At 44.5% G+C, this 12,957-nt stretch overlaps 1 protein-coding gene across 3 annotated transcripts in view; it reads right to left on the reverse strand.

Annotated features, from left to right (window-relative positions):
• ARB2A (ARB2 cotranscriptional regulator A) overlaps positions 1–12,957 on the reverse strand; it is a 282,938-nt gene that overhangs the window by 121,783 nt on the left and 148,198 nt on the right. For all 3 annotated transcript variants that reach the window (XM_074166154.1, XM_074166153.1, XM_074166155.1), the window contains one exon: positions 2,610–2,729. In XM_074166154.1, coding sequence (XP_074022255.1) covers positions 2,610–2,729 — 120 coding nt within the window. The remainder of the gene's footprint in view (positions 1–2,609; positions 2,730–12,957) is intronic.

Below are 12,957 nucleotides of genomic sequence, written 5' to 3' on the forward strand. Positions count from 1 at the left end.
GGGGACTTTTTCTGCTTGTTTTCTTTTCTTTTTTTTTTTTTTTTTTTTTTTCCTTTTCCCCGCAGGCCCAATGAAACGCAGAGGGCCCAGGCAGAAACCTTCTCTCCAGATTAAAGCAACATACTCCTCACCGCCCTCCCACCAGAGGCACCGATGCCCAAGGAGCGGCCGCGCCACAGGTCTCCGTAAAGACTGGAACCTACAATTTTCTCCACTGGTTGACCCCAAACCTCTTGCATGGTGAGCATAGAGGTGGTACGGTTGCTCTACGGTGCGGCTGCTCCACCACCTTCACCATCTCCCCCGCACGGAGCAGGGAAGAAAGCGAAGCGATCGAGTGTGTGTATTTGTCATAACACAGTAATTGCCCATCAGCTGCTCCGTCTCTGTTTTTTGAGCTCTTTTCAATTACTAAGTGCCATATGGATATAAAGTTGAAGGGAAAGGCGACCATCACAAAAATAAATTCTTACAAATTAATACCGTGAAGAAATAGCTCAGGGTCTATTTCAACAATAACTGCTTCAGCGTGTGCATTATTTAATTAATCTGCTCTCGGTGGAGCTCAGATATCAAACCACCTCTACCAAAACCAGGTGCTATCACCCTTTGATTTTTTTAAAAACAATCAGGCTACATTAAATATACTTCTCAGGTCTAGTTTTGCATGACAGATATGTGGTGTGCCAATGGTTATATATTATATTCTTCCTCTCAGGCATGCATCTCCTGCCGAGACAGCAGACTACAGAAGCTGACCCTTACTGAGACCATCTTGTCTCTCTGACAAAGCTCCTTTTTAACTTCTTACTTACTGGTTGCTTCCTGCGATGGATAAAAACTTTAGCTCAGCTTGTGATAATTTCACAGGCCCTGAGCACCCTGACCCTGGAAGCCCCGAGGTCAGAAGTCAAGTCTTGTTCTGAAACATCTGTGTGCTTCATATTAAAGTAGAACAAAAGTGGAGAAATATCCACCAGTGTGACAAGAGAAACAGGCAAAATGGGAATGACACATTGGTCATCTGTTACCCATGCCACCTCAAGCCCTTGACTGAAGCGTGATGGAAAAACTCTCCAAGACTCCTCCGAAGAAGCACTTTGTTTCAGAAAACACCGAGAAAGGTCTCCGGACTGTTTTTATTCCCGGCCCTGTGCTCAGCGGACGTATCCGTAGGCGTCTGGCCACCCAAACAACGCGGCTTTACAAAACCGACAGAAATTCTGCCCATGCTTCACTCCGGACTTCAGAATAACCTGGGCTGGAAATCACAGCGCGGGAAAGCCAAGACAGAAGAGATGCTCCCTGCCCTTCACCGCATCCGAGGAGCAACAGGCACAGGCAACGCAACCCGTTTCCTGCCCAAAGCTGCAGTTATAGAAGGAATTACTCATTTTCACTGATTCGGTCTCCTAAAAATTTAGTTTTGAGACTATTTATTGATCTGGTACTAAAATACCCATGGAAAATGATCAGCTGAACTGTTCTCCAGTCTCAAATCTGTACACGTCATACATACTTTAAAAATACGTATGGGAAAATCAAAATGGCCTGAATATCTACAGATGAAAAGGGTTAATGAAAAACGTATGTTCTTAAAACAATACAAGTGGCCCTGCTCTGGTTTCTTCTTCCTACTTAGAGCAGCACAAGACTAAAGCCAAAACACTCATGCGTGTTTTTTCCTAAGGCATTCATCTTACATTCAGGCAGGAACCATTTTTACTAACTTTCATAGACTAAAATAATGTGTTACAGACTAAAGACGGACGCATAAATGTCCTGATTCCTGTGTCTATAAAACTAATGGCAATGCTGTGCAATTTATGCTTTCCCAACAAACAGGACTTTTTTTTCTTTTCAGTTTTTGTCAATAAAACACGTCCTGATTACACTGATTACATTTCACAATTAAGTGAGGAGACTACAGCTACACTCAGAGAACGGTACGCAAGCTCAACAGGCAACTTCGTGTACCAGATGGGGTCAAAAAATTTGCCATCAGAGAAAAAGGGTGAATGACAAACTGGATGCTGAGCAGTCCCAGCATCAGGGGAAAAGGCAGCTTGACCCTGAGCAGAGTCCTCCCCACCTTCCATCACTCCAGGATTTACCCAGAGTCTAATAAATGGCAAAATAAAAGTCTTCCCAGCCACTTCTTCAGACCTTTGTGGCAAACCTGCAAAACTGGGTAAACCCCCCCAAATTTCCCCTCATGTTCAGTTCCAATCTATCTACAAGAAGGTGCATTCATTGAAGTGACTTTGCTTTAAAACTGTTCTTGATCGTTCTCAGTCTTCACCTCCCCTTTTCCTGCCCCAGAGCAGAAAGTCCCTGAGAGCTGCCTTTTGGTACAAAACCCAGACAAAGAGGATCCAACGTGCTCTGTTTTCCCACAGTCTTTTGTGTTCGTGCACACTTGGAGACCTCACTGTCTAACCCAAAACCAGAGAAAAACACAGTGCGAAGAACCCCTCATGGATCTGCATCCGACCATTGGTTCAAAGTTGTTCCTAAACGGCTGCTTCCAAGAAGGGGATCGCAAAAAAAAATCTACAAAAACCTGTGAAAGACTTCAGGAAAGAAGGCAACGGAGAAACGACACTTACCAACTCTACAAAGGCAAGTCCACCGTAACTGTGAGCGACAAAAAACACGTTCTCCGCAGCTGACTGGGAAATAAAATGGTCCCAAACATAAATTGCGTGTTCTTCAGGAGATCCATTATCCTGCAGGAAGAAATTACGTTTGCGACAATTACCTTTTAAAAACTGGCAATTCAGTCTAAAAGCAACGTGTTCCTATACGTTAAAATGTTTTGTTAAAACAAACCTCGAATGAATATACTCGAGTGTCAAAAAAAGAGAACAGATTCATTTGTCTAAATAAAAGAAATTTAAGATTGCAATTTAAAGGCAGTAAAACTGTTGCTTTATTGTGGCTTATTTTAATAAATACAACAAAAATTATGCATCTGCAAAATTTTGTCTAAATATGATGATGGCAATTCAGCTAAACAGAGGCATTCAGAGAAATTATGAGCCACTGCTCTGATTTTCATTCTTTTGACAATTCTTTCTCAAATGTTTGTTCGCTGATGGTTTGTTTAAAGTAGTTAAGCCTTAGTCTGATAAAACAAATAAAAACAAGTAGGAACAATATGAATATAATTTCAGTCTTTACAATTTTTTCGTATTACGGGCCAAGGGAAATCTGCCAAAGATTAAAACGAGGGTATTTGCAACTACTCTTTTAAACGCTACTTTTATGCAACTGCAGACTATGAGAGATAGGGCAGATAAAACACCTCTTGACATTGCTTTGGAGTCTCTGGGAGTTAGTGAGGGTGCTTTTTCTTGTAATTGAACAAGAATTGGTGAACGCCAGTCAGTGTAAAAGCCACTGAAGGCGGTGGAGTGATTTACACTGATTTTAGTGCACTCTCCTCCAGCGTCGGGGTTGTGCACTCCCACCTCCACCTTAGAGGCCCCCGGAAAACCCTGTACCGCTCGATATTTTATTTATTCCTCAGGTTGTCCATGTTGTAACTACCGATCTGCCTGGTCTCTGGTGAGAAGAGTAAGGTGCTCTGCTGTCTCCCAGAATCACAGAATCTTCATGGTTGGAAGGGACCTTTGAGATCACTGAGTCCAACCATACACAAAAAAACCCCAAAAAACTCCCAAATCAACCAAACAAAAAAAACCACCAACAAATCCCCCCCACAAAACAAACAAAACCCACCAAACACCAAACACAAAACAAAATGGCCAACCCAACAATCTCGAGCACTAGAGCATGCCCTGAAGTGCCATGTCTACATGTTTCTTAAACACCTCCAGGGATGGCGACTCCACCACCTCCCTGGGCAGGCTGTTCCGGTGCCTGACCACCCTCTCAGTAAAGTAATTCTTCTTAATATCTAATCTAAACCTCCCCTGCCCCAACTTCAGACCATTTCCTCTGGTCCTGTCATTATTCCCTTGGGAGAAGAGGCCAACACCCGCCTCTCCACACCCTCCTTTCAGGGAGTTGTAGAGGGCAATGAGGTCCCCCCTCAGCCTCCTCTTCTCCAAACTAAACATACCCAGTTCCCTCAGCCTCTCCTCGTATGACTTGTTCTCCCGACCCCTCACCACCAGGATTTCCCCAGCCCCACCAGGATTTCACACCTCTGTACAACACCGCAAGCCCTTTCCAGGCCCTCTTGTGCCAGAAAGAGCCGATCAATCAAGGTCACATCATTTTCTAAAATCTGCATCCCTCCACCACCAACTTCATACCCTTAGGAGACCCAGACCCAGACCGCAAAAGCCTCAGTGCCTTGGGGAAAATAAAGCACAAACCAGCAAAAGCCACTGGCAATCAGAAGATGCCAATTACATCGTGTGAATTTCTGTAACTTTACCCAGAAAAGTGATGAGATTCAGGTCTTAGTCCCGTTCTGAAGCTCAGTTTTGGGAATTTGAGCTCTTACAAGTGTCTAAAATCAATGGGAAGACAGACAACTAAATAAGGTGGTGGGTTTAGGCTTTTACTTCTATTCTCATTCTCCCGTTTCCTAAATGGGAGTGAGATGGCTACAAATCTTTATGGATCTGGACCCAAAGCTTTTAAAACAATTATGTGCTTTTAAAATTTTTTTCTCTAAGGTAGCAGCGATTAAAATATATTTATCGAATTTGCCAAAAAGCACTGGAGGCATTCTTCTTAATCCCGGACAGTTTCTGCTCTTGATTGACTATGACAGAAGATAGTTTTAACTAATTATATATCAACTATTGTAAACCACCTCAGCGTGAGAAAGGGCTTATTTTCTTTCAACCTTGTTTTGAAATTTGATTGCACAGATGGGTAAAGGAGGTAAAGACTCCTCCATTTGTGAGGGAAAGGGGAAGTTTGTCGAAAGAAATTTCATAAAGAAAATATGATTGACAGACCGGTTATTAAAATAAAGCTGAAGGACAATTTGAACTGGGGTTTCCTATGGAAAAGTGATGTACACTAATTATGACACGTATGGAAAAGGCACGTTAAAACACTGCGAGTAGTTTTTAAATGCTATTTTATCTAAAAAGATTTATATTGTTTAAATATGCAGGAGATAGTTGTTTTTAAATAACAATGTTACCATTAATTCTCTTAACAGCAATTTTTGTACAGGTACATAACCTGTTTTTTAACAATCTGTCAAAAATAAGAGGTTGTTTCTGGTTAATATTGCGTTTTCAGGTGTTTTGTTGTTATTATATGTTGTTATGTGTTTTGTTGAGGGTAGAAAGGCTTTGCAGAGGGATCTGCAGAGGGATCAGGGGAGGTTCAGACTGGATATTAGGAAAAACATTTACACTGAAAGGGTTCTTAAGCCTTGGAATGGGCTGCCCAGGGAAGGGGTTGAGGCACCATCCCTGGAGGGATTTAAAATACGGGTTGACATAGTGCTTAGAGACATGGTTTAGTGATGGTTTTTATCAGAGTTAGGTTGATGGTTGGACTAGATGATCTTAAAGGTCCCTTCCAACCTCAACAGTTCTATGATTCTATGATTATTACAGAATCACAGAATCTTCACGGTTGGAAGGGACCTTTGAGATCCACACGCTGCTGGGAAAAGCACACAATTTCAGGGTTTCCACGAGAGTAAGACCGGAGCAAGAAGCTTCTGAAGGATTCAGTAACTCAGCCCCATAAACCTTCCACCAATTAGAGCATAACCAGTGGTCTTAGTAAACCAAACCATTAACCGCAGAGCTCCACAGACCGGTACAAAGACTCAACAGGATTTTGTAAAAGCGGAAAGAAACGAGCTAGAACCAGATAGATATAGACTGTAACTACAGTTTCCTTTGTTACTGGTGGAAAAAAAACCACCCTGTAAAATGTCAGGATAAACTGCGCTCTTGTAGGTACATACTCTGCTAAACCCTAAACAAGGCAAGAAACACACATATGTGTGACAAGGAGTTTGGAGGAGTCGTGTGTGTCTTGAGAAGAAAAGCTCTTTCTTCAGAGCATCTGCTTATTTCCCCCTGCTCTGTAACAAGCCCTTATTTTAAACAACTCTGATGGAGAATAAGCCAGCGCTGTGCCTGAATGAGGAACATCAGGCTGCGGGAGCCGGGCATCACCGACCACAGAACACAGGGATTAACCTCCTCTGCCTGGCCGGGGTTAAATTATGGGGCTGGATATTGCAGTTTTGGTACAAAAGTTGGCAGTTTCAGGCAGCCGTTGCTTTTCATTGCCCCTAAATGAACCTTGAAGACCACCCAGTGCCACCCCCTGCCCTGGGCAGGGACACCTCCCACCAGAGCAGGTTGCTCCAAGCCCCCTCCAACCTGGCCTTGAACCCCTCCAGGGATGGGGCAGCCACAGCTTCTCTGGGCAACCCGGGCCAGGCTCTCACCACCCTCATTATCTATATGGTTGTACAGAAAGGAATGGAGAAATCATTCCATGTACCTCCAAAGTCAGCTGAGGCTGGATGTGTTCTTGTTTGTGAAACAGACTGAGAAGGGAAGGTGCTGGGAAAGCTGAACTTAAATTTCCAGCTGCTGAAAGCTGGTCATCCGTAACCGGCAATCCTATGTGTATATATAAGCTGTCTGGTTTTTTGGAGGTGTGAGAGTCATAGCTGTGGATCTACATCCCTCTGAAAATGTCCTCCTCCCCCCCCCCTCCCAGTATGTATAATTAGAAATAAAAGAAAAAAAAAAAAACAATTAGAAATAAAATAAAATAAAAATTAGAAATAAAAGAAAGAAAATAATTGAGAAATGTTATGTGGAAAGGCCTCCGTGTGACGCTGAACTCATGCAAAGTGACCCCCGCATCAGGCTACTGTTGGGTGGCTGCAGACCAGGTCCCTCCTGACCCTGCTCCTGCCCCCCAGCTCCGTGGAGTTGGGGTGGGGATGGAGCTGGGGCTCTGGGCAGGGAAGGTAGAACCTTCACCCCTGCTCGTATCACACCTTCGGTTTTAATGGAATACTACCAGTAAGATTTACCCTTTAATTCACTATTAAATGCAAAGACTCTGTGTCCTTTTCCCTAATAACCATTGCGTTTTAGTTCTTTTCACCGACAAAACAAAGCCGAATGCACCTCGTTCGCCACCAGTGAGGACCAGTGCCGTGGAGACCACCAGATACTGAGCACTGGTCATACCCACACGCAGCAAACCCCGCTGAAGATTGCCTTGGAGATAAAGGCGGTTAAAAATCACTTAACACAAGTATTGCCGGGGAATTTTAGGTGGATAAAGACGTTGTATTTATTCCTTTTCCTGAATGCCAGGGCAGGCATGCCTTTCTGGAACCTGCTATAAAAGGGGCATCCGTAAAAGTAATACGGAATATAAGCGGCTAGCTATTAGGTTGTGATTCAGTTAATGACAGGCGCGTGGGGCTCATCAAAAAGATGCTCTTGCCACTCGGACATACTCCTTTTGAATGAGAAACGATCGTCAAGTGTTTGCAAATAGAATTAAATTTTATTTCAGGTGGAAGAGATGAGTATTCACAAACACTGGTTTAAGAACAGACTCCTTCTTCTAGTGAAAACAGACCTTATTTTTTTTTCAGTATTTTTTAAAACACTATCTCCTAGCCATGTATAGAAACACCTCACTTTTTAAACCTGTCCCGGTTTGAAGTAAAACCGAACCAATTTTCTGTTCTGTAACTTTACATCCTAGCTAGGCCTCCTCTAACTCTCTGAAATTAACGGCATATTGTGGAGAAAACTGCTCGATCTCAGAATGATCAGCCCAATGTTTGTGCTCCGTGCCAAGGGATGGTGAGCAGGGAGGCCCTTGCTTATCCTTATTGCTATAACAACCAAGGGCAGCCAATTTCATTATTTGCCCCCTTAGAGGGTCGGAAACGGAAAAAATGTAGAGGGGTCACATCGGTGGGGAGGAGGGGACAGGAGAGGTGACCCAAACCTGACCAACTGGGGTATTCCATCCCAGCTGCCCCATGCTCAGTATAAAGGCTGAGGGATCAAAGGGTCAGCCCCTTCCTGCGATGGCCGACGTCCAGAGAGGACTCTGTCTGTCCATCTGCCTTTGATCCCGATCCGTGTGTTCCTGACTCCAGAGCTGGAATCCAGTTCCCATTCGTCACTGAGTCCAGCCTGGGACTTCCCCAGTGCCTGCCGGTGACGTGACTGTCATCCTGGGAGCTCGATACGGTTTTGTATATATTGTATCTATTTCATTATTTTCGTCTTTATTTTTATTTTAATATTAATTCTTCATTAAACTAGTTTAGTTCATTCTAAACTTCTGAATCTCCTTATCTCTTTCTCCTCCTCTCTCCTCTTTTAGGGGGGGGAAGGGGGGGGGGAAGGGCCATCTGCCGGTCCAGTTTTGGTAAATTCAGCCAAAACCACGACAAAACCAAAATAGTAATTGCTCAAAACCTGATCATAAATGGTTAATGCGGAGCTTTTCATTTTAATATCAAATTTAATCAAATAGTTTAATGGTACAGTCTATGAAAATAATATTACCATGATTAATAAATTCATGTTTCTCATATATAGGAAGCCATTTAATATCCCAGGGCCAGAACCTCTCCTACAGCTGCTCGAAGCGGCAGCTTGGGGTAGGGAAGAGGTTGCCAGTTGGCTCGGCTTTGGCTCAGGGACTTCCTGGGCATCCCGGGCTTGGTTTTGGGGTGAACTGGCACCAAGAACGGTAGCCTATGGTGACGTCATTCTGGGGTCGATGTAACGCTAACAGAAACAGACCCGTATCCTCGTCTCCTTCCGAAAAAGTTTTCCTATGAGGAAAGCATCTTGCAGATTTAAAACTCTCTCCGCAATAGTTTCCAAGTCCCTGAAAACCCCCAAAAAGATTGTGGGTAAGTTTTCGGGCCATCCATTGTGCAAAAAAGAGTGGAAAAAGGAGACCACAGATTTTTGGCCTGTCATTTTCCCCCCAATACCGCTAGCACTAAGAGTGGGAAGGTACGTAACATTTTAATGTCTGGAGCCGTTAGGAGCAGGCAGATAAGCAGCGCGCACCCAGCGAATGTGGCGTTACGTTCTGTTGCATTCAAAACCAGGGGGTGAATTTACTAATGTAATATCACAGTCATTAATTGTTAAATACCACGCCGAAGCGATGCAGCAACCGCAGCCTTATCAACTATGCCAGATTCTAACACCTAGACATTGCAAGGTCTGCAGTTATGATGGACTACCTGAGTTGATAACACATGGAATTATCTAAACAACATTTGCATATTTGTGTAATTATTTCCTAAGGTTAATTAGCTCCTGCAAAGCAGCTTGCCCTTTGAGACTGCTTACTGTGACAGGTTCACATATTTCCTGTTTCAATGCCAAATTTTACTTTTTGTTTTTGTTTTTGTTTTGTTTTGTTTTCTTTGTTTTTTTTAAAGTAACCTGTTGCTGGAAAGTTACAGATGGGGCAAGATCTGGAGGTGTCGAACTACTACAGACTCTGCTGTGGCAGAGCCGCTCAGATCCCATCTTAAACTTTTCATTCATCAAAACTCAAAAAAATCAAATCCAGAAAATCAAGTTAGTTTTAAGCTGCGGTGACAGCTCTCTCCTTTTACTTTGCGTTTGTTTTTTTTTAAATCAAGGAGTTGGAATCACTTTTTTTTTTTTTTTTTTTTTTTTTTTTTTTGTGACAAGTGAAAAGCAAAATGCATACAAATAGGGAAATATGCCATACAACCGAATAGCTTTTTAACAATTTAGTTGAAGGTGGTTTCTATAATTACCGCTTATCACAGCAAAACAACTTCTCCTTCTAGCTCGACGAGCTGCTGTAAACAAGTATGGTACATGTGTTAAACGCGGGCGAGCAGAAGCGCATGCTGGCGGGGAGGGGACGGGGAGGGATGGAGGAGGCTCAGGTCTCCCATCTCCCACACTTCCCTGGAGATCTCAGGTCCTGCCCCACCAGCAGGACCTTTGCGTTTGGGCACAGCTTGCCCCACGGCCTCAGTCAGCCTTGGGGCAGGCAAATATTCCCCCCGGCTCTTCCAAAAAAATCATTAAATTAAAAATAATACATAACATAACAATATAAAAACACAACTTGGAAAAGTAGCAGTTTGTCACTAAAACAGCCCAGGATGGAGCCGCGTTTTCAGTGGCAACTGGCTAACACTAGCATCTTCCATACAATAAGAGATACATTTTCTGTACAAAAATTCTGCTCCTTTAACAGAAAATCCTGTGCTTGGAGGTCTGAAACAAACAGTGAAGGGACACAGTTTGTTCCCTGCCGCTACACAATTCTTGATTATCATAACCTGACCCACATTTGTGGAACTCTTCGGTAACGGACCCAGCAAAAATTACATGGATTTTCACTGGAAACGCCCTTTGACTAGAAGGCAAGACTTTAAAAGTCAATTTTTAACACGTATGTATGTGGATGCAGGTACCAGAAGGCGTGGGTGGCAAATGCTGAAGACAAATGGATGGGGAAGATTTCAACCCTCCCTACTGCCATGGGCAGGACTTGTGAAGCATAATTACGTTGCAAATAAATCTGGAAGAACTCTGCCACTTGCTCTAGCAGAGTTAAAAAAAATAGTCTTCGGTCCTTTGAAGGACCCAACAACCCAGAGATGGGCACGTGGGGTTTGCCACCACTGGGACTACCCCGTCTTGCCCCTCGCAGCTCTGGTGTCCTCCTCACCTCCTCCCATCCCACACTCCCTTCTTCTCAGGGCTTGCATTCACACTTCACTTCTCCATATACATTGTCCATCCTTTCACAACCTTCAAATTAAAAAAAGAAAAGGTGGTATCGAGTCTCTTTTGCTCCACCACCTCCTGTTCTGGCACGGTCCTTTTCCAACAGGACCTCTCTTTTCATCCCCCAACAGCACCCTTGCGAGAACTAAACGATGCTCATCACCTCCTGCATTTCCCTCACTCCTTTTGCAAATATTTGCCTTACATGAGACAAAAACTATTTTATTATGATGGAAGATAATGAAACGGTGTGATGGTTTTTTATCACCAGACCAGCTCCAAAGCCTCAGCGCAGGACAAGGTCTAAGAAGGTCTGAAGGCTGGAACAGAAGCCAAAAAAAAAAACCAGCCAGCATGTGATTTTTTTTTTTTTTTTTCCTCAGACAGCAGCTATGGTATTACAACCAGGGAAGAGGAGGAAGGTAAGGATAAGATAGAAAACAAAAACAGGAAAAAAAGTGGAAGCAAAGTTCTCATATTAATATTTTTCTGCAGCACGAGTACCTGAAGACAAGACTTTAAAGTGTCCAGCTCAGGCCATTTGACAAGATTTGACCTTTAATGGAGACATTCCAGTGTACCAGGAAGCATCCCATCTACCTGAAAAGCTTTTTTACTGTTCTAATCACAGAGTTGAGAGCAGTTTCGCACAGATATTTCTGAAATGTTTCCTACTCCAGCCCAAGAGGTGATCCCAGGAGGCTGCAGGACTTTTCACGAACAGTAGGAACCGTATTTCTCCTTGACTCACTGCAGTGGCTGGCGCTCGTCTGTGCGCTACACACACGGAGATAACACCCACAGAGGACACCCATGGAGATAACACCCAGAGGAAGGCGAGCTGGCTCCTGCAGAACTCTTAAATATCTGGATTTTCAGGAAGGATGGCGATGGCACGGCCTTCTACGCTGGGAAATGGGACGAAAGGAGGCTGCAGAAGAGAGCGGATGAGGGTAACCTCATCAAGATCATCTCGGCGGCAGAGCAGCCGTGGTTTGGGGAGGGGACACGGGAGGAAAAGTGGCGGTGGAGGCAAATTTGCAACACATCTTAAATCTGACAACGTGCAGCTGAAATTCAGTTCAGCAGATCTTGGAGGGAGCACTGGGAAGAAAGGATAACGAAGACCGAGCGGTGGGTCAATGGAGATGAGTGGAAAAGAGAGAAAACGAGGGGGAAAGGGGCAAAATCATAGAATCATAGAATGGTTAGAAGGGAAGGGAAGGGTCCCATTGGAAGGGACCTTAAAGATCATCGAGTTCCAACCCCCCTGCCATGGGCAGGGACACCTCCACTAGAGCAGGTTGCTCAAAGCCCCATCCAGCCTGGCCTTGAGCACTTCCAGGGATGGGGCATCCACAGCTTCCCTGGGCAACCTGTTCCAGTGCCTCACCACCCTCACAGTAAAGAATTTCCTCCTAATATCTAATCTAAATCTCCCCTCTTCCAATTTAAAACCATTACCCCTTGTCCTGTCACTACATCTCCTGACAAAGAGTCCCTCTCCGGCTCTCCTGGAGGCTCCCTTCAGATGTTGGAAGGCTGCTATGAGGTCTCCCCGGAGCCTTCTCTTCTCCAGGCTGAGACATCATAGACAGCTGATGCTTCAGCCTTGAAAGCTTGAATGGAGAACATGTTTCTTTCCTCCCCTCCTCCATGGGCGCCGTACAGGTTTTATTGGCAGACTTTGCCACATCAAAGCCCCACCACCCAGCAGGATCTGATCAGCAGAGCGGGTCCATGGTCACCAGCATCTGGTGCAGCCCCGTGGAAGCACAGAGCCCCGAATCTGCAAAGGTTCAGCACTAAAATAATGTAAACGCCTGACCGGTGAGTTATTTTAATCAGCAATTGTGTTTCCCGTGCATTCAGAAAGAGCCACGCCGCATCCTCCCTAACTTGTGAACTTGGCAGGGATTAAACCAAGAGCCTTCCGATGTGAACACGCCGGCCTCTTCCACTCACCTGGCAGGAATAATTGGGGAAATAAAATGACTACATTACCTTTTTAAGGGCGTTTTCTGAGAGTGGGGAGGGAGGGGGGGGCACGACACACACTCTGTGTCTCCTTCTGTTTTTGAGGGAGAAGGAGAGACCAGGCATCACAACGGCTCATCCCGGCCGTTCCCGGAGCCGCAGAGATAAATAGCACAAGCCAAGGTTACTGTTTGGCACGTGCCCTTCGGAAAGCGATACGGCAAAGCGACTTCAG

Source organism: Numenius arquata, chromosome Z, assembly GCF_964106895.1.
Source record: "Numenius arquata chromosome Z, bNumArq3.hap1.1, whole genome shotgun sequence".
Taxonomy (NCBI): Eukaryota; Metazoa; Chordata; class Aves; order Charadriiformes; family Scolopacidae; genus Numenius; species Numenius arquata.